The 22,994-nt window shown below is 40.8% G+C and overlaps 1 protein-coding gene across 2 annotated transcripts in view; it reads left to right on the top strand.

Moving 5' to 3' along the window:
- The window catches only part of NBAS (NBAS subunit of NRZ tethering complex), a 459,930-nt gene that overhangs the window by 375,978 nt on the left and 60,958 nt on the right, over positions 1–22,994 (top strand). For both annotated transcript variants that reach the window (XM_030921163.1, XM_010354668.2), the window contains exons 49-51: positions 583–722; positions 4,087–4,225; positions 11,841–11,969. In XM_030921163.1, the coding sequence (XP_030777023.1) occupies positions 583–722; positions 4,087–4,225; positions 11,841–11,969 (408 nt within the window). The remainder of the gene's footprint in view (positions 1–582; positions 723–4,086; positions 4,226–11,840; positions 11,970–22,994) is intronic.

Here is a 22,994-nt window from a genome sequence, read left to right as displayed (position 1 = left end):
TGGGTGTTTTGTATTTGGCAGAAACTACTTTTGCATTAGAAATGGAGGTATAAATAAAGGATATTTTATTCTATTTTGATTTATAGCAAAAAAGTTCAATGACAGATACACTTTAGTAAAATCTTTCATTTCAAATTAGAGACATTTTCTAGACAACATGAAAATTAGGATTTTATTGCTAATGAAAATTAGGATTTCATTTGGGATAACTTAAACTTTAAAAAATTCACCTAATGTTGAGGATGGTGAAATATTACAATTTCAAATAAAGCAATTCAGTCTCTTAACATATGTTAAATGCCAACAAGCCAGTTCTGTGGAAGTCTGGTTGTTTGAATTTATTTTGTAAACAAGTTAATTAGAACCTTCCTCTGATTGTAGTGCTAAACAATTTCTAACATAATTATCTGAAATTGAGTAAGGCTTAGAGCTTTTGAGATGGTTGTTTTTCTGATGTTGTTGAATCTTAACACATTGTAAAAAATTTTCAAAAAAAAGTTTAATTAAAATAAAGTAGAATTCCTCTATAAACCAATTCAGTAGCCTTTGCCACCAGCTTTAAGTGTGTATTTCTTCTTCCAGGTGGACATAGCTGACATTGAGAATGAAGAGAACCGCTACCGTCTATTCGTGGAACTCCTGGAATCTAGTCACCATGAGGCTGAATTTCAGCACTTGGTTTTACTTTTGCAAGCTTGGCCACCTATGAAAAGTGAATATGTGTAAGTATTAACATAAAATTAGCCTAATTAGAGTTGTTTGGACTTTAGCCCTAAAAATGTCGCACCTTCAAAAGAGCCAATGAAATAATAATTATATGTGTGTGCGTAGTCAGTATTTGCCTTTAGAGGAATTTAAAATTGTTTTTGAAATATCACAATGTCTTTCCGTTTCTCCTTGCCCCTAAACCCTAATATTTTATTCAAAAGTAGCAGACAGTGCTTGATAATATCTGATTTATGAGGTCAACAAAAACAATGTAGTTTCAGTATTTTCACCAGGAAATTTCTTGACTGTCTTCACACAGCTTACAGTGCCAGCTTGAGAATCCAAAAGGAATAAATGAATAATTCCTACTTATTGAGAACACAATGTTATGTGCAATTTACATATATTATCAGTCACTCACACAACACACCTACAAGGGAAGGTGATGTTATCTGATTTTATACATGAAGGAAATTGAGGCTTAGAAGTTAAACAACTTCAGGCTTCACATGGCTAATAAGTGGAGGAGACAGAATTCTAACCAACTGCTGGCTACCTTCACAGCCCGTGTTGTTTCCTCTGTCACGCTGAGTTGCAGCTGCCATCCATACCTGTACTTATTCAGTCCTTGTGGTATTAGCCACGGAATGTACCCCTTTCCTTTGGAGGAAGTGGCCAGATTTCCTCTGAGTGCATGGGCTGGCTCTCATGAGCTGTGGCTTCTCATTGGCAAATGGTATGAGCACCAATGCCCTTGCCGCAAGCGCCTGTTTGGCCCAGGACTGATCTTGCTCTCCCCACGCTCAGCTGACATACTCTCCCCCAGGCCAGTGAACATCTCCACGTGTCTGAGGTTAAAGAAGGATGCTTTTCTGAAAATGAAGTCCTATAACCTGTGAGCAGTTAGGACTGCCAGCAAATCTCTGGAAAAGGTTCCACGAGACTGTTAGGAATTTCCAAAGCAAACCAAGGAGAATGGTGCTTTCATTTTGTGGTATTTTTTTAACCTAGTGTTTTCAGCAAAAAAAGAAATGTTTCTTAGATCTCTTACCTTTGTGGCAGCGATGACATACTGACTTGTTTTTAAGAACAGGTTCTTACCTTCACTGTTTGAAATCCACAGTGCAGGCTCTCACATCATGACACCGTTAGTTCACAGTGCACTTGTGTTAGCCACCAGTGGTCTTTGTGTGCGTGCCTTCAGAGCTCGGGGTGCTTGTTCAGAGCAGGGTCCTGGGTCCTGTGCTCAACTTGCGGAGTCCAGCTCTCCGTACTGGGACCTGGGAATCTGTTCTGAACAAACTCCTGGGTGAGACTTATGTGACACAGGTGTGGAGCCCACTGATGAGATTGCCACTAACGCCATACTTTTGTAAGGAAATGAATTATTAGAATCGAATTGTAGACTTCGTCATACCCTCATTTCCCAATTCAAAATATGACACCTCTGGGAGATTAACTTTAGTTTACAGTTTCTTTTACTTTTAGAACACTGACCGTTTAAAATCATTCATTTATTCACAAGAATCAAAATCAGCTTGACTTAAAACATTTATTGCATTTAAAACATTTAGTGCGTTTGTAAACCAAAAGTCTTAACTTTTAAAGTTATATTCTTTTGTAGCCACATATGAAATGGAATTTGTAAATTGCTAACCTGAGTTTTATAAAACTGCTTTATTAAATCATTAGAATCAGAACAAAGCGTTTCCCAGTCTGCTTACCCCCTCCCCTCCTATCATTCATGTCTCCTCTGCCTAAGAGATAACAAGGGCAGAAGTCAAATATTCTGGAGAATGTGTGATGGGATGCTTTACAAACAGGTTCTCAGAAGTACTTTTGAATATTTTTTTTCTTTTAGACAATCCAATTGAATAAATAAATCACCAAAAAAGGAGTCGGGTGGAAGAGAGGGAGGATAGTATGACAATGATGGCATGTTGCCCATCAACACAGAAAGGTTACAACTTAAGAAATTCATTTGATCCACATGACGGTAATTTACTAGTACCAACTTTGGTTTTTTAGCTTTAGTTCCTTGTAGGAAAATGCATGGAAAAATACTAGGTTTGTACTTAAGGAAGATTCATTGTTTTCATCCAGTGTATCACTGCTGGCTGGTGAAAACGTATCTTGATAATTTGTTACCAAAGCCTTGTTGCCCATTGGTTCACCATGCTGGGCAAGCAGCATCTCTTCTACAATGAGAAAAACTGTAAAGAAGAACCCAGGAGAGCTGAGTTCAGACTTTGCAAGAGGAGAAAAGAGGGGAAGTCCTTGAGTGTAGGAAGATTCCTCAGCACACCAGACACTCTCACAGAACTGTGTGTACCTTGAAGTAAGCAGCGTTCTTTGTTCTCACAGATTTTCAGTTTGAGCTGAGACACAAAGGCTTTGCCAAGGGCTCGTCCCCTTGTTACTGTTGCACTTGAAATTCTTTTCAGGGCCTGAGGAATAAAATTCTTTCAAGGGCAAGGCCATCCCTGGTTGTTCAATGTCTAGAATGTAGTGCTGTGCTAATAAACCAACAGACTCTTCATAAATAGTAATTTTTTCTTAATGTAACTAAATCAGTACCCTGCTCCTGGGGCCATGAAATGAATTTACCATTCACTTGTCAATGGAAATGTAAATTGTGATGTTTCTATGAAACACAGGGTAGTGTCAGTCAAGACAAGGGAAAGACAAGGCAAACTTTTGTATGCTTTCATGTTTCCAATACAAGGAAACAATGTGAAGCCCAAAGATGGTCTTCCTACTGCTTGTCTGTGGCTTCCTGAACCTATGCTCCCCAGCTGACCTCTGCTATGCAGTACCCTGATTGTAACTTAGTCCTGCCCTGACCCCATTACAATAACAATAACAATGATAATAATAATAATATCAGCAAGAGGCAGTATTTATGTAGTAAATAGTAATGTGTGCTTGCTATTAACACTGATTCTTCACAGCTACATAGATCATTCATTAAAGCAACTCTTCAAGGAAAAAAGACATTAAATAGCTTTTCACAATGAAAAAACTGAGGCCCAGAAGGGTGTGGCTTCCCCAGAACCATACAATTAGGCAAAAGTATTAAATAACTTCTCTGAGGATCCAAGTAGCCAGAATCTGAGCCCGAGTCTGTCAGGCTTCACAAAGCCTGTGCTGTTTCAATGCCACTTACTACCTCTGTGTTGCTGGGCTGCTTGGTGATACCACAGGAAGCTGCTTTTTCTCCTTAAGGTGTTATCTTTTCTACAAGGTTGACTTGAAGCAGCGTGTAACCTAGATTCTGATTGTAATTTACCATAAGCATTTCACTTGTTTTAAAATTTATCACAATTATGATAGCTTTAGTCATTTCCAATGCCTTGTATTTTTCTCCATAAACACCAGCATAACCAATAATCCATGGGTGAGACTAGCTACAGTGATGCTTACCAGATGTACGATGGAGAACAAGGAAGAATTGGGGAATGAAGTTCTGAAAATGTGTCGCTCTTTGTATAACACCAAGCAGATGCTGCCGGTAGAGGTGAGTGGATATTTTGAGTGCTTTCCTAAGGAGTAGCCCTTTGCTTATCAGAACTCTTTATTGTAAGCAATCCCAGTGACTGGACTTGAGGAACATTTCGCTTAAGTAATTACTGCTAAAGGCCATAATTTCTGATGGATCAGATGAAGAAAAGCAATGCTGAAAGGATCCTCTGAGGCTGCTGTCTTTTTGTGGGAGCCAGCGTTTTCTGTACAAGTCCCAGAGTATAACCCAGTTTTCAGTTTCTTCTAGACACCCTTTTTTGTCAAACGGAAGTTTCTGTTCCAAGTGGCCATGGTAGCTCGTGCATTATCTGTCTGAACTAGGCCAGCTGGCATAGTAGTAGTAAACTTTAGCACTCTTCTCAGTAGGTAACCAACCACTTTGAATTTTACGTGCTTTTTAACATCATTGTAACAAGATTGCATAACCACAATTTTTTCTCTGCAAAGTGTGGTCAAAACTCAGGCACCTCCTTTTTGACCTTTGTTCTCTTGTTTGATCCCATGGTTTGACCGTCACAGAGACATTTTATATATATATATATATACACACACATATATACACACACACAGAGAAACACATATGTGTATATATATATACACACACACACAGAGAAACACATATGTGTATATATATATACACACACAGAGACACATATATGTATAGATGTGTGTGTGTATATATATATATATGTATGTATGGAGAGAAAGAGGGAGAATGTTCTAAAGTAAGCACATACTAATTTCTGCTCACTGCTATGGATCCCACCTCAGCAGTATATTATTTGAATAATTTACCTGTCTTAAATTTAAGCATTTGGATAATGGCATTAAATTGATTTTGCATTCCTACTCTGTAGGAGATAAACTTGAAAATAAATTTGTAAATATGATCCTTTGAATCCTTATTGTAATCACTCAAGAAAAATATTCTCGTGAATGCACATTTAATGAATTGTTTTCTGAATGAGGGCTTGGAGTTTTTTTATTGAATTTTAAAATATTTTATCCATTTAAAGAAGTCTTCCAACTAACAGAATGACACAATTATTCTACAAAATAAAGTACCAACACCGAAAATTACCTCCCCTTACTCTAGTGAAGTGTGATTTGGGCTGTGGACCAAGGTCTGCTTGTATCAGCCACTTATGAACCTGTGACCTGCTCTGCTATACTGTGGGCACCTGGAGAGGGGAACCATGGCTATATCATGTCTGTGTCACCCAGGGCCAGGTCCAGCCCATTGCATAGTGTGGGGACTCGGTGCACTTCATTATCCCCACCAAAGTAAGCAACATGTAAATAACATGAGATTCGCCTTCACTTGAATATAAGCTAAGATCAAGCATTATTAGATCGGGACCAAAGACCAGCAGTGTTCTATTGTCAGTTCTGTCGAATCTAGGTTAGGAAAGCATTGTTTAAGGTCTCATGTTACTGCCTAACAGGCAGGTAGTAATGGTGATAACTAACATTTGCTAACACTCTTGGGCTTTCATCTATATTGCCTGCTTTAACCTTCAGCACCTTCTGTAAGGAGATTCACTTATCTCCACTTGACAGCTGATGGATTGGAGGGTTTGAGGTCAAGGGTCTTGCTCCTGCTTCTTCAGGCAGTGAATGGTGGGTCTGATCTTTAAATCAAGTCTCTGTGCTTGAAAGCTTGAAAAAGGAATTCTTCCAGAAAAGCCATTCCTACTACATTTGGGAGATATATGAATTTTGAATGTCTCTTATGCAATCATATAAGTGATACTGTCAGTTTTCCCTTTTCAATACTTCCTTCAAGAATGGCCTATAGAATTTAGCATCTAGATGATCAGTGTTTAAAATATAAGGTTGTTAGAATCTCTGTCATTGTCTAAAGAAGTTTATTTGTTCTTTAAAATACCCTTATTGGTTTGGTTTTACTATAACTTTTGCAAGGCAAGGAATGTAAGTTGGCCATGACATGGCCACTGCATGCTTGACCCTGACATCATCTCACCAGCTGGCTAATCAAGGCTCAGTAACAGTTATGTATGTCAGCTTTCCCCAAACCCTAGGCCGAGGACCAGTATCAGTCCATGGCCTCTTAGGTACCAGACCGCACTGCAGGAGGTGAGTGGCTGGCGATGAGCGAAGCTTCATCTGTATTTACAGCCGCTCCCATCACTTACTACCGTCTCAGTTCCACCTCTGGTCATATCAGTGGTGGCACAAGATTCTCACAGGAACACAAGCCATATTGTGAACCGCATATGCGAGGGATCTGGGTTGTGCACTCCTTATTCCTTATGATGATCCGTCACTGTCTCCCATCAGCCCTCAATGGGACCATCTAGTTGCAGGAAAATAAGCTCAGGGCTCCCATTGATTCTACATTATGGTGAGTTGTATAATTATTTCATTAGATATTACAGTGTTATACTAATAGAAATAAAGTGCACAATAAATGTAATGTGCTTGAATCATCCCCAAACCAACCCCTCCCCAAGTCCATGGAATGATTTTCCCCCACAAAACCAGTCCCTGGAGCCAAAAGGCCTATAGGGACCACTTGATGTGTGTTATCTTTTAGCCACCTGGGAATAGGTCCTAGACATATCTGTGTCCATAGCAGTAATATTCTCGTCAGCACTCCATTTACATTTTACATACATAGAAGAAAAGCGTGTTATTTTTAATGATGAATGTATAAGAAGCTGTGCTTTCTGTTTCCTATCGGAAAATGACTTGTTGGTTAAATGAAAAGTTCTGATTTAGCTGTGATGATTCAACTCCCTAATAAGTGTCTACAGCCAGAGGGAGGTACTTTGACAAAGAGAGTAATACATTAAGTTTATTTGTAGGGGTCTCATTTGATCTCAGAATCATCTTAAAAACATAAGTGTTTTTAAGAAGTCAGAAAAGATAGCGCAGCACCTAAAGCACACATCTATTAGAGTACTCCTCACACACACCATGGGAAGGGATTTACTGCCTCTGTTCTTTATTAGGACTGAGAGCACCTTAAGGGCAGGGAACATCATATGTAATAGAACAGAAGGAGCTCTAGTAATGCTTGAAGCTGTACTGTTTCTCTTCCAGACTGGGCCACATCTATGTGAACATGAGAAAAGCACCAAACTCTCTGGATCTTTGTTTTCTGGGCTGTGAAAGAAGAGGTTAAGCTGGATGAGAAAATGCTAGTTCTGTCTATTCTCTAAGGAGAATGAGCTGAGGCTGTATGTGTACTGCTTCATCCATAGTACAGAATTCACTACCTTTCATAAATTTGTAACTCTCTCAGGATGAGAGAGGAGGTACTGGGTTAAACTCCATTGCAAAGTAGGTCATTATCATGTCTCTAATTTGATGAAACAAAAGATAATTGTTCAAGGAGTTCTGTTGTCACAGTGACTTTCCTTCATTTTGCTTAAGCTGACTCAGTTTCTGTCTCTCAATTGGACACATTTATAGGTTTTTTTCCCTGAGGCTGCTGTGATTAGAGGCTATTTGCAAATGGTATGTACTGTTTTTACTGATGGCTAAATATGCTCAAATGTAAATTAAAAGTGTTACAGAGGAAGGAACATTTCTATTAAAAAGTGGCAGTATCTTGTTAAGTTTATTTTACTACATTTGGAAGTTGAAGAGTTTAATTTCAGAGTTCCACAATGTTTTATATCACTGTGGTGGTACAATTATCTGTTACTTATGACTTTTTTTCCTAAATTCAATACCTTTGGTTGTCCTACTCCATGATTTAGGAAACGCATGTGCCTAATTGTTTATATCAGAGTACTTAAGAGTACTCACCATTTTCTTCATCTCCATTTCCCGTTTTTCACTAAGCTCCTATACTTACAGAATTTAAAAAAAAAATTCATGACTCCTTAGAATGCCTTCGTGACTCTTGCTGTTGCTCCTGGGACTTGCTTACTTAGGGCCATGATGGTTTTCCTGATGAAAAATATTACCAGCAGGATGAGTGACTTTCTCACAGGTCCTGTGTCCCACAGTCTCAAAAGTTCTGTATCCTTCTAATCAGCTTGTATCCATGGCAGTATATAAAGCACTCTCAAGAGTCAGGGATAGGTAGAATAAGAAATTGGCATAAAGCAGTTTGTTGGCATTTATAGATTTAAAATTCCAAGGTCCAGCTATTTGTGACGGACCCTGAAGGTCCATGATTTCGCTGAGACACAACATGAGTTAGTCACCAATGCTCTGGGTCTGTTGCACGGGATTAAGTTACCCAGCTGGTGAGAGAGCCTTAGTAATTCCCAGCTTCTAAATCTCAATGTGATTGTTCTCTATCAGGGTTGAGCCACTTTTGCTAATGTCAAGAGCTTGATTTTTAGAATCAGACAAGTTATGCAATAGCATTCAAGTTATTTAACCATTTTACCTCTGCTTTCCCCATCTGATTAGTAGGGCTGAGATCACACCTTTGTCAAAGGATTTGAGGAGAAATTAAATGAGATGATGCATATTAAAACAAAGTATGTAACAAACACTTGATGTTCAGCTCAGAGCAGCTGCCTTGCTGGTAGAGATCACAGTCCAAGAGGCACGGTTAGTGCCCTGGAGGTTGAGCAGCAGGCCCAGCACAACCTGAGAGGCTCTGGAGAACGCAAAACCAAAGCCCAGGTACAGTGCCTGGTGGCCAGTGTGGAGGCCCAGCTGGCCAAGATCGTGATCAACCTGGGGCTGCAGAACCAGCAGTGCCAGGGGCTTCTGGATGTCCAGGCAACAGCAGTGGGAGCTCAGCCCATTCTAGGCCTGCTGGAGGGCAAGGACCGCAAGCTGCGTTGCAGCACCCGTGCAATGCCCGGGGCTTGTGATAAGCCCCTCGGTCTCTGCATCACCAATCCCTGCACACCTTGTGCCCCTAGTTCCTGCTGTAGGCCCTGCAGCACCTTTCAATGCTAGATACTCCAGGGACAGTGGGAGAGTTGTGTAAGGACAGAAGGCATATTGGCGAATTGGTCCTGCTTCTCTCATGACTGTCAGGCCATGGGAACAGTGCCCCAGCGCATCTTCGTAAACCATAGTCCACAGGGAGAACAAACACCCGGGTTTGTGGCCTGGCTCTAAGCCTGGGCCCACCTAATCCTCTCCATCCAAGGACTCTCTTGTTCTCTGTCCTCATGGTCTGACAGGTTTGAACTGCAAAGGCCTGTCAAATGCGGTATTTTGTGGTTTTTCTCTGCTGCTTTGACCTTTCTTGCAATTCCCCAAATCCCTTTGTAAATCTCTTAATAAACGTTCTTTTGCAACATGGGGAAAATAGCGAACAAACATAGTAGAGGATTTAGCACTTAAAGGTAGAGTAAGTATTTGGCCAATAACTGGTAGCTAAGAGATGAAAAGTAGTCAGTGGCTCACCTAAAGTGGGTTCCTCCATTCTTGGATGTCCTTGCCTCGCTATGTGCCATCTATCCTTTATGCTTGCTCAGAGGGGCACACAGGTTATTCCATAAAATTTGTCCTGAAAGCCAAGGTCAGCCAAATGTTATGCTATGTCTAAATATCGTAAGTCATTGAGAAATACTTGTTTACTCATCACTGATAACTTATTGAGTGAGCAAATGTTTGTTCAGAGAGGGAATTATATACAAGAAGTTTTAGGCATGGCATGTGCCAAGCAAGTTTAGAATACAGAGAAGGAACAATATTCTTGCCTGCAAGCAAGGCAGGTCGACCAATGAATGACTATCATAATACAAGATAAAAGATAAGGTGGGAAATATTTAGACAGTACATTTAGCACATTGAGTGCTAACCTGGGACATTCAAGGGTGCTTTTGCAGAGGAAGTACAGTTTTTCTGTGCATTTTAAAACTGAGACTTAAAGAGCAAGTAGATGGTTAATCAGAGAAAGAGCAAAGGGGTTACACTATGTGTAAACACCTGGAGGTGTGAGAGAGTCCAGCGCCCAGCAGCCACCCTGCCTAATATGGTAGCCACTGCCCCCATGTGGCTTATCAAAACCTTTAAGTAAAATTTAAAATGCAGTTCCTCGGTTGCACTAGCCCCCCTCAAATGTAGCTTTTGCCTGGTGGCTACGGTATTGAACAGTGCAGATACAGAATATGTGGGTTGTGTCAGAAGGGGCCCCGCACAGCACTTGGTGTGGCATGCACGGGTGGGGAGTGCTGCCATGACCGAGAGGAGGAGGAGGTGGCCCCAGGATGCGGCCAGCCAGGCCGGAGTGCCATGCTCAGGAGCTTGTTTCATGCTCCCAGATACTCTTCTGCAGGTTTCGGCATCCCGGATGAAAAGTCTGCCTGTTTCTTTGCCCCAGATGCTTGGTGAGACTGCTCTGTGTCACATGTTCTTGAAGGCACACACCATACTTTTTTGCATTAGAATTCCCAATGTGTGAAGAATGTGTTTTACAAACTGCCACCCTGCTGGTATTGATCATTGCCACACAGGTTTGTGTAGCACAGCCTTCTACTCTGAAATGTGAGGGCCTTGCCGATGTCAAGAAGAGACGTGCTGGGTGAAAGCGAAAACTAAAATGAGCAGAATTCCAAAGAGAACTTGATCCTGAGCTTTAAATGGGAGCTTACTTGTGCCATTCTTATTTTATCGATGCTCTATAATAATGTAAAGCAACTTTGAAAATAGAGTAAATTTGAGTTTTTCTTCTCTGATCTGCTGTCTGAATGGCACAAGAGAAAAATCAATCCCGTGAATGCCAATGATTGTCAGTTCTTTAGAGCAACCCTTGCTTTAGTGTAGTGGAGTCACTCATTGTCTGGTTTTTGGTCCAAAGTGTTCTCTTCTTTGTGTTACAGCTAAAGTCAGGACCCAAATGGCAACACAGCTCAGCAGGGCAAAACAGTTTGCAAATCTTATTCTTATTGTTTTATGCTTTTGTTGTAAAGGATTATCATTTGCTATCTTATATGAAAGCCTGCTGTGTGACCACAGGTTCAGTTAGTAAAATAAAGGGCTGAGAATAAAATTCAGATATGCCTGTGGAGATCCAAACACATTTTCATTTTTCTGCAACACAGTTTTCATGAAGATAGACTGTCTTAAATATATTAAGGAGTCAATTCCTTTTGACATTAAAATGATAGACACATTTTAAAATATTTTATTTGCACATTTCCTTTGTTTCAGTGAATGACAACTAGAAGTTGTTAACAAGATTAACAATTGATAATTCTTTTTATTATTATTAAGCCTCCACTATATGCTGAGCATTGTATGCTGTATTCATCAACACAAACTCTCTCTCTCTGTCACACACACACACACACACACACACACACACACAACACAAAACCTGCAAAGGAGCTATAAATACATACATTTTACTTACGAGGAAACTAGGGCTGTGAGAGTTTAGGAAAATAAATTATACCACTATATCTGTACAAGGAGTATTACAAAGCCATTAAAAAGCAGTATCGTAGGTGAATATCTGATAGCTTGGAAATCGGTACACAGTTTACTGTGAACCAAGTCAAGTGGGTGCCAACTCCCATATTCAGTATATTCAATGTGGTCCCATGTGTGGCTTTAAACACACACACACACACGCTACCATAGAAAAAGGGGTGGAATGATCCAGCCAGAACCGCGCTGGTGAGAAGTGCGTCCTGGAGCTCACCACTGCTCTGTGCTTTCAGGCTGTGAAGGAGCTTTGTCTGCTGCTGCTCAACCAGTCCCTCCTGCTTCCATCTTTGAAACTTCTCCTCGAGAGCCGAGATGAGCATCTGTGCGAGATGGCACTGGAGCAAATCACGGCAGTCACTACGGTATGCCCAGTTGAATTTACTTTCTTTTTTCTTTTTTTTAATGTTTCAAAGGAATGAATTAGCACTTTCATTCCCATAAATAACACCATGGTTAATTGAAGACTACTATATCTACAGTCTTCTCTGACCACAATAGCTGTTCCAGTTTTGTCCCAGCAGTGTATAATTATTTTACAAACATTTACTAAGCTCTTCCCATGAACCAGATTCAGTGTTTTGGTGTCCAGAATACAAATCCAAATAAGACAGTTTTCTAGAGAAACAGGATGTTAGTCTCCTTAAGAAGATCAAAGCAGCCATGAACTAGCAGTCCTCTAGCTACTTGAAATTTGGGTCTAGGGAACTCCCATCATTGTACAGGTTTTCCATCTGTGGATGTGTGTGTTAGGTTATCCACTAATTAAAGGTAAGACAGTGGTTTTAAGTAGTGGATACTGGCACCATCTGAAATCTCAAACTCTGATTTCCTCTGGCAACCTTCTTGTCTTGAAGCCTAATGTACTGGCGTCAGGTTGAGATTTCTCCCTCAAGGCCTGTTGCCTTGTTATTATGATTAGAAAGAAACTTTCTCTTCTTATTTAAAATTTTTCACTTTAGGATTAGATAGCTTAGGGTTGTGTTTTAATGAACTCATACTGTATGATCCTTACTGAAGCCCTTTTGTGTGGAGATCATTCTTCATTTGAAGTGTGTGTGTGTCTGAGTATCTACACTATACACATACACATATGTTCACACATATGTCATTTTACATTGTATATATACATATATATGTATGTAACAAAATGTGGCAAACAAAAATGTGTCAGGATATCTTCTAGGGACCAGAGAAGGAAGGCGAATCTAGAGCAGAGATACATGCTTGCTACTCAAGACAGTGAAGAGGTTGATGAAAACACATCACTGATACAAAGTTTTCTTAATGACAAAGGATACAGAAAATTATGTAAATAGTTACAGAAAGCAGAATATAATTGTATTTGGAAATAATCATTATGAACACAATGAGAAAATCAAATGCCTTTATTCATTTAGATGTGTTTTTAAAATAATGTAAAAGCTCCCGCAAGGGTTTTGTGAATACCCTACCTTATCACCAATAATTAATCAGAACAGAGGCCTCTTTGGGACCTTGACTGAAGCAGGGAATCAAGAGGACGTGTCTTTCGGTAGCCCTCCCACCTATCTATGCTAAAATGAAAGTTGTATAACTTTGAGAATTTATATGAAACAGAATTATAATGAGGTTTTTTTCTTAGCCAGTTTTTTCTTATAAATTCAAGAAATTGGGAAGAAGAGAAAAAACTTCTGCATATTCTCAGTGCATTTTTTTCCCTCCCCACCCTCATACACTGTGTTAGGCATTCTCACAAAAATTTGCCATGGGCCTCTTTGAGAATAAAACAGTGATGTATTATACATTGCCATTCCATATTCGTCGTACATGGAGCTCTCTTGATGTAGTCCCGGATTCCATGGGCAGAGTGTATTGGTTTTCATTTTAAAGATTCTTTATCTCAAATGCTTCTGTCAGAACTGCAACTAGCACAGGCGGCCCCTAACTGCTACCTAATCTTACTACCCACACAACAGCACTTCCTCCCACATACCTACACAGTAACTATCAAAATAAGAAACTAAATGGTAACACTGCAGTGCCCCAGTCCCTTTAATATGGCACTGATTTACTTCCGTAACACTTTGATCTGCACATTAGATGTGCTGCATGGTGCTAAGCCTGTGGTTTTGAAACTGCTCTGCAGACTGTGAGTAGTTTGCCTGTGGTTGTGATGATAGCATACGAAACGTCTGTGCCTTTCAGATCCAGGAATCAAAGCCACAGGTATAAATTGCTAAGATGAGTCACTTGCCTACCATTCAGATCCTTCCTTTTAGAAATTCAGTAATGAGACTGAACCGTAACTTCTCTGTACTAAGTTGAATGCTCACATTAGGCTAGCCCATCTGTGCCCTAAAAATGTGTCCCACAAAATGCTAAGTGTGTTTGGACCTTTTGCAGTCCCCAGAGAGCTAAGGTTTTACAGAGTTTCCATTTAAAAAACATTTTTTAACTTTTTGAGATAATTTTAAATTCATGCTCAGTTGTAAGAAATAATATAGCAAGGCCTCTGGCATTCTTCACCCAGTTTCCCCCAATGGGAAACTAGTTATCTTTCATAACTAGAGTATACAGGTTGAACACCTCTCATCCAGAAATCCAAAATGGCCCCAAATTCAACACTTTTGAACACCAACATGACGTTCAAAGGAAATGCTCATTAAAACATTTCAGATTCCAGACTTCAGATTTTCAGATTAGGAATACTCAACAAGTAAGTATAAAGCAAATATTCCAAAATCTGGAAAAACGGACACTTCTGATCTCCAGCTTTTTGGAAGGGATACTCTCACCTGTAGTATTATGACCCGGTTGCTGACATTGATTCAATCTGTCGACACTGTATAGATTTTATGAGTTTTGCAGACACTCCCGAGTGTGTGTGTGTGTGTGTGTGTGTGTGTGTGTGTGTGTGTGTGTGTGTTTCCAGGTGACATTGTCACCTGTAACTTCGTATGACCACTAACTGCAGTCAAGGTACGAGACACGAGGATCTCTCTTACTGTCCACCTTCTTCCTCCCCACCTCCTGAATAACCCCTGGCAACTGCAAATCTGTTCTCTATAATTGTATCATTTTAAAATGCTACATAGATAAAATATGAAATCACTATAATTCATCATTGTTCCAACACCATTGAAGGGTTATGTTACACTTTTCTAAGGGAAGAGTTTCAATGGGCATTTTGGCAGGACTCATGTCTAGCTGTTTTTAAGTCATCCTTGGTATTGCAATGAAAAATAGAAAACTTTGGCTTTTTTTTTGTTGTTGCTTTTATTTTGCTATTCACCATGTCCATTAGCAGGGTGCTTGAGTTCATCAATAACTTTAGTTTTCCCCTTATTTGTTGTTGACAGTAGTTCTTATTGACATTAAAAGAAAAACATCTGGGCCGGGCGCGGTGGCTCAAGCCTGTAATCCCAGCACTTTGGGAGGCCGAGACGGGCGGATCACGAGGTCAGGAGATCGAGACCATCCTGGCTAACACGGTGAAACCCCGTCTCTACTAAAAATACAAAAACTAGCCGGGCGAAGTGGCGGGCGCCTGTAGTCCCAGCTACTCGGGAGGCTGAGGCAGGAGAATGGCGTAAACCCGGGAGGCAGAGCTTGCAGTGAGCTGAGATCTGGCCACTGCACTCCAGTCCGGGCGACAGAGCGAGACTCCGCCTTAAAAAAAAACAAACAAAAAAAAACATCTGGCAGAGGCACTCCGCTGATAGCAATCTCTCCTGCAGGGTGTGCAGATCCAAGTGGAAAAACACCCCCACTTGTTTGCTGATAGCATGTATTATTTTGCTATTCATTATAAGATACTGACAGCTTTATAGGTGTTTACAGTTAAAAGGATGATGCTTAAGTGCTGATGCCAGAGACTGTACTGACTTTTCCTCTAGTAGTAGTACTCATTTCTTTCTCTAAGCTTTTCCGAAATTGCAGACCTCTCGTGCATGTAACCTTTTATAAATGGCCAACAGCCTCTTTCTTGGGCCAGAAATGGGAAGTCCTTCCTTGGCATTGTATTGATGATGAACAATTAAAACCTTGCATGGTGTAGACTTCTGTATTACCTTCTCCATCACTCCCAGTGAGATTGAGAGCTCACTTTCAAAACCTTATTCTCTCTAAGAAGGGCAGTGCTGCTGATGTGTTTGACTTGCATCTCTGGAATATTTTCTCTTTGGATGGCAGCGTCTTGACTTATTTCATTAAAATATGCAGATATGTATTTATAAGGGTTTTGTATACTGAAAATTCCCGTTTTGTAATTCCCGATTTATAACAGCTCCTGCTCTTCATTGCTTCCTCCTCTTTGGTATTGCTCAATGCCTCTATGCGACCCCTTATCCCAGGGATTGTCCTGGACTCTGCTGTCTATTAAAATAGTAATGCATGGGGTTATAAAAGTGTTTAGGACCTCTAGCACCTAATTAAGGGCTTCTCCTTGATGCCAATAATTACCATCTTTCAAATCCCACCTCTTTGCCAAGTGCTATAATAGGCACATTGTCTCTTTATCCTAATGATCGTATGAGAAGATATTATTATTTTGGTTTCACAGATGAAAACACTGAGGCTCAGGGGTCACAGAGCTAGTAAGCAGCCAAAGCTGAAATGTAAACCCCAGACCTAACATTCAAAGTCTATACTCTACCATGCTTCTGCTTTTAACGTAAGAACGTAAGTAGGAAGGCTTTATTACACTGGAAAAGGGTTATTTCTACAGAGGAATGAAGTTGTTGAAAGCACCTTGAGGCATATAATATTAGCTCTGCAAAAGACTAGAGCAGACCTAGCCCAACAACCTGCCTAGCTATGCTTCCTTTTTAAGCGCACTCACTCTCCCTGGCTCCAGCTGAACACTGCAGGGGGCTATGTGCCATTTTGGGTGAGATTATGACATGAGAGCACCTCCTAAAAGAAACCTGCACCCCTTTATCTTGATCACATTGACCTTAGTCCTGCCCTGGGGATTTTCTCAGGTTACTAAGGTCCTTCTTCCAGTGACAGCCCTTCACATATTTGATAAATGTGATTCCTATCCCCTGTAACCTAGCCATGAAGGCACCAGAAGCTTCTAGCATTTTTTACAGTGGCCAGTGTCCAGGCTGGGGGGAGAACCATAAAGATGTTCGGAAAAGCATATGTGAATCGACATATTTATACAAAACCAGGAAACCTTTCTGTCTTTGTTCCCCTGTAACTCTATCCAGGTTTCCAGCCAGGACCTCCCTGGCAAGAGTCTCTTCCACCCTGGAGTGCTCCCTCAATATTGCCTTCTCCTTGCCCAGCCCGGGTTTACACACTCTCCCTCTTGCCTCAGCGTGACATGATAGCAGGCACATTGGGTTGGGGTCCTAACAACCTCGCTTGATGTCTGCAGAGTCCGTCTTCGGTATTAACTGAAGATTAACTGAAATTAACACTAATGTCAGTTGGTTTTCTTCTAAGTGTATCCACACCAAGTTAAGCTGAAGTGAGCCAAACGATTCAAGGAATCGAGCAAGAACTAGCCTTTGCTCTTCCAGACACCAGTTGGTGGTAAACTGGCCTCTTTGACAATCACTCTGCTTTGGGCTGTTTGAGTACCAGGCTCTTTTCTCAAAATTGTGGGTATGTCTACTTATTCCTATTATTTTAACCTGAACATACAGAGATCTGACCTGCACCTCCTATCAGTCATCCTTAGCCTGTGCTGGGTCTCCTTGATAAAGGAAGCTCTGCAGCAGCATCTCCCAGAGGTCTCAGCTGGATGCGTCCAGCGATAGACAGCTCACCCTCTAGGTCAGCCTGAGATTCCTAAACAGCACTAGTGGTTGGTTAATTTACTTGGTATGAACAAACATATCAAGCACCCATTGTGCACAGCCTGGCACTGCGTATAAAGTGAGGAATAGGTAAGATGTTTGTAAAGATGAGATAAAATATTGTTATCCCTGTGCTTAAATGAATTATCTCATGGAGAGATTGACATGTGAAATAATAACACAAGGAATTAACCAAGGTAGCAAGGAGGTAGGTGCAACGTGTGGAACTAACCAGATCAGGGCCCTCAAATCCAGCGTTTCAGTTTGGTCACAGAGGTGATCAAGCTTGGATTTTCAAAGATTTTCTCCATCTCGTTGTTAGATTGTGAGCAGGTGATTTGTCGTAGTTTTGGTTTCAGAAGCAGTATTCCATTGAGTGCCACGCCGGGAGTGAAACTGACGGTATGCTGAGAAAATGGAAACTGCACATCATATTCAAGTAAATACAGAACACAAAAATTATCTGTAGGCATTTTTCCCAAGTATATACTTATGTTGTCCTTTTATTTGTCTACCCTTGTGGTTGATATTTTCGATAACTTTTATTAGTAATAGTATATATGAGAACAAGGCAAACATGGTTCCCTAAAGTAAACAGTGAAATAATATTAAATAATCTTCTTTAAAGTAAATGAAACGAGGGCCTGCATACATTTTGCTTCTGGAATTTCAGCTTTCCTCATTATTGTATTTACTCTTAGCTTGATATAGATCCATAAAATCAAAGATTTTAAATCAGAGAAGGTTCATTACCTATTGTTGAAAGAGGAATTAAGCAGATAACATTTTAATGGCTTGGAAGACATCAGTGCTTTGTGCTGTAATAGATTTCTTTCCCAAGATCTGTAAAGTATCATTTATTCTGAAAAATTAATTGCTGACACACAAAAATAATCTCTGACTGAGATAGCAAGCATTTTACTCATCTTCTGATATATATAAGCCCTTCCCTTTCTAGAAAATCCTTTTTTCATGATTTGTTTGGCTATATTAACATCAGCTGTTTACTGAACCTGGACTCTGCACTTGGCATTGTGCTGGGCACTTAAAAGCTTCTATTATTCTCAACCCTTACAGACAGTCTGTATTTCTGATGTGGAAACTGGAGCTCAGAGAGATCGTCCTTAGCAAGGTCACTCAGTTGTTTAGTGACAGAACCAGGACTGGAAATTTGTCTCTAACCCAAAAGCCTGTCTTCTTTTCATAGCACCAGACTCTCTCTCGCTGTAATTCAGAGTTATTTGATCAGCGGAATTAAGTCAACCAATCCTCTGGACTTGTCTCATATTTATTTCTCACATCCAAACCTCATCCAAAAATGACAGAATATGTTTTCTTCCTCATGCCCTGTAAGCACCAGTCAACCCACTGGCCGGGCTGTGTGATTTTTCCACAGACCATATGCCAAAGTCAATTTCTGATCAATTTAAAAGTCAAATATTGTTGAAAGTCAGAAAATATAAAAAGAACATATCAGTTCCTTTGAGGAATTGTAACTTCTGAGTTTTAAAGCAATAGAATAAAGGAGTAGATCCTGACAATATAAAAGTGTAAAACTTCTATACTACAAAAAACAACTGAAACAGAATTGTAAACAATAGGTTAGAATGTTCATGATAACGAAAACCAGGGTTAAGATATCAGTTATACAGAGAATCCTTCACATGTGAAAGAGTGGAAAGCTGTTATAACTCTCGTAAATGAGTGAATGATTGATTCTTCCCACAACAAAAAATAAAAATGATAGGAAATTTATGGAAAAAGCCATTCTTGCAAATAAACAAATTCGAATGAAAGCAACCTTGAGGTACCATTACATATCTCCTATATTAGCAAATGATTTTTTCTTTTCTAAATGTTAACACCTAAAGCTGAGAAGTTCATGATGTGACGCTGATGCATTCCCACACTGATGTCACTGCTGTAAGCTGGCACAGTTGACATCACTATGTGGTTGTGCTTACATTCATATTTAGAACCAGAAAAACGTTTCAGATACTTTGCCTGATGTATTAATTTGCCTGATGAATGAATTTACCTAACAAAGTACCACAGACTAAGTGACTTAAACAAGAGAAATTTATTTTCCTACAGTTTTGGAGACCAGAAGTCTGATGTCAAGGTGTAAGGTTGGTTTCTTCCCAGGCCTCTCTCCTTGGTGTGTCACGGCTGCCTTCTCACTGTCCTCAGGTGACTGACCCTCGCTTCATGTGTGTGTCCTGTTTTCTCTTCTTGTAAGGACACCAGTTATATCAGAGTCCATCCTAATGATCTCATTTTACCTTCATTGCCTCATTAAAGTCCCTGTCTGTAAATAAAGTCACATTGTGAGATACTGGGGGTAAGGCCTTCGACATATGAATTTGTGCGGGGACACAGTTCAGCCTGTAACATGCCAGTAATACCTCACCTGGTAACTTGTCCTATGCAGGTCATTTCAATGAAGAAGAAAGTATGTGCATAAAAACATTCATGGTAGTGTTTCAGTAATATCAAACAATTTAAAATGGCTGAAATACTTATAAAAGTTAAATAACTTATGACAACTATTTTGCAGCCATTAAAATTTTTAAGACTGAAAACTATGTGAAAAACAACTTAAAAATTCTTAGCATATAATGAGAAAAGCAGAATACAAATATCATACTATTAATTGTGGAAAAAAAAATATCTATGCACGTGGACAGTTACTGGAGATGAAAGGAGGGTGAAATAATTCTCTTGTGGTGGCCCAAATATGGATGACATACAAATTACTGTCATACAGCCTGAAGAGCCAGACCTCAGGTGTCTTGGGAGTATGGAGGAAGGTGAAATCAGCTTGGCCAAGAGAGTTAAACAAAATGTCAGCAAGAAGGTGGCATGGTTTTCTCCAACTATTTCCACTTTTTTATTTTTATCTTAAAAATAAAAAGTAGGTTAGAATAAATAATGCGTGGTCAGAGAGTACCAGCTTCTGTGGCAGATAGTACTGAAGTTTTAGTATGTTAGGACGAATTTTAGTCAAAAACAAGAAAAAACAAAGACAACTTGAGGCTTAACAAATTAACCTAGCAAGTCAGCAGTGTGGTGCTAATGTCACAGTGCTGGAGAGTGCTTTGGGACTGGACACCCGGCCCTCAGCTGTGCTGGCCTTGGCGCCCTGCTAGGGGGCCTGGGATGTGGGAAGGAACATCTTGGCTGTCTATGACCTGTTCCTTCTCTGAACCTCAGACTCTTCTTTAAAATGTACTTGTTGGAATGGGTCATTACAAAGGCCATCTCTCTCTTCCTTCTTTCATTCTCTATTTTGTTCCCAGATACGCACAGAAAAATTACCTATGCAGTATTTTCCTTGCAGCTGACAATTTTGAAGTATACTCTGGCCATTCTATATTTCTTGCAAAGAGCCAGGCCCAGGTAGAGAAATTTTCTTTCTCTGACTCTGCAAAGAGTCGGAGAAAGAAAATAAGATAAAAGTCACCCACCCTGTGTTTCCAGCACTCGGTTTTATAAGAAGCCAAACCCCAAATTCCTCCCAGTCTTTCCCTGCTCACTGCCCAAGCTCAATGCAGGTCAGCAAACCCAGACCTTTATCTCTTAAGGGAACCTCTGAGTGGGCCGGGCCAAGGGGGAGCAGGTGTTTCATTGCCGTGTCTTTAACCTTGGTCATTCTCAGCCAAGACAGCAAGCAGCAGGCTTTTGGAGAGAAGACAGCCTACCCTGCCCTTCCCCACCCCTTACCCTCCATGCCAGGATGTGAGCAGCTTCTGAAAAGCTGGGTATATCCAGCCAGAAACACGGGAAGGATTTGGTTGCACTGGATAGAAACACAGACTGCGAAGAGAATGAGAGCAGCAGTGGCTGCAGGCGTTAATAGAACCCCTGTCTCTTCCTCAGGCTGGAAGAATCCATCACTCCTTCTCTAGGAGACTGTCAGGCTTCCAGAGGGAGGGTTAGTGAGTAAACTGAAAGAATAATCAAGGTGTCCCAGCCTGGAAAACGTATTCAGGGCAACAAAGAAAGTATTGCCCTGCAGTGTTCGGATTCTGAGCCTTTTATCTGTGCATCTTATCAAACATGTGCCTGTAGCATCCTGGCACACACTCTGTTCTCTCCTGCAGGGTTAGGCAGGGGAATTCTTTGTTTTGAAGGATGAACCAAGATAACACATACAGTAACTCAGATGGCCTGTGTGTGTGCACGCATTAGCATGTGCACGCACGTGGGTGGAGGCAGCCACATAGACTAAAAGAATGTGCGCTCTGGAGTGATTCATTCACTTGGGTATTCATTCCACAAATCTTGCTCAGCTCCTAGCATGTGGCCACCCATTCTGGACACTGGGGTTCAGGGGTGAACAGAAGAGACAAGATCTCTGCTCCATAGGAACTCGTGTTCTGGAGGGAAACAAACAATCAACAAGTCAACTAATCTGAGACTTGGGCTTCTAGGCTGCTCCACCATGGAGCAGCTGTACTACACTTGACCTCACTGAGCCTGCCTCTGTCAGAGGAGGCGAGAACTGGCTTCAAGGAATGTCTGAAGACTCAGGGTTCTGGCACACAGGCACTGTGCTGCTGAGGGCAGGAGCCCTGTGGCATGGAGACGCTTGTTTGCTAGGCATGAAGAGACAGGGAGAGAAGAGAAGTGGGATGGAAAGAAGGCATTCAGAACTCACAGGCAGCCCCAGCAAGGAGAAGTCCAAGCTCCGTGCCCCTTCCAGCACAAAAGCGAGGCCTTTGAACCAGTGGCCTTTTCTGTCATCTAGCTCCTAAAAACAAAAACAAAGGTAAATGGAGTTCAACCTAAGTGTTTTGGGTCAAAGGTGGGCTGTACAAGTGTTCATGAAATGAGGGGCCGGAGAAAAGACACTGAGGGTTTGCCGAGAGGGCCTTCTGTTCTGGAGTCTAGTTCTAATCAGTCTCTCTGAGAGACAGGGTCTTTATCGTGTACTTGTGCAGTTTACAAAAATGTGACAAAGTTTAATAATGTAGGTTCACTCAACCATTTAACAAATGTTAATGAAATGGGGTGCCGAAATAGAAAAGTGATAAAACTTCTGTGCCTTCAAGAATTTCCTAGTCGGTAAGGGAGACAGACATACAAATTACTGTCATACAGACCGGGCATGGTGGCTCACGCCTGTAATCCCAGCACTTTGGGAGGCTGAAGCGGGTGGACACCTGAGGTCATGTGTTCGAGACCAGCCTGACCAACATGGTGAAACCCCGTCTCTAATAAACACAAAAAATTAGGCGTGGTGCCATGCACCCATAATCCCAGTTACTTGGGAGGCTGAGGCAGGAGAACTGCTTGAACCCAGGAGGCAGAGGTTGCAGTGAGTCGAGATTGCACCACTGTACTCTACCCTGGGCAACAAGAGTAAAACTCCATCTCAAAAAATAAATAAAATAAAATAAAATAAAATTACTTATCATACAGCAAGAAGAGGCAAATCTCAGGTATCTTGAGAGTATGGAAGAAGGAGGAATCCTTGACCATACTCCCAAGTGTTGGCAAGAAAGTTAAAGAAAATGTCAGCAAGAAGATGGCATTGGATGTGACGTTTACATTGGGTTTTGAATGACCCCTATGGGTAGTAGGAAAGATTCACACTAT

This window comes from Rhinopithecus roxellana, chromosome 17, assembly GCF_007565055.1.
Source record: "Rhinopithecus roxellana isolate Shanxi Qingling chromosome 17, ASM756505v1, whole genome shotgun sequence".
NCBI classification, from domain to species: Eukaryota; Metazoa; Chordata; class Mammalia; order Primates; family Cercopithecidae; genus Rhinopithecus; species Rhinopithecus roxellana.
The sequence above is the reverse complement of the archived record's forward strand: the minus strand, read 5'-3'. Positions and strand labels throughout refer to the sequence as shown.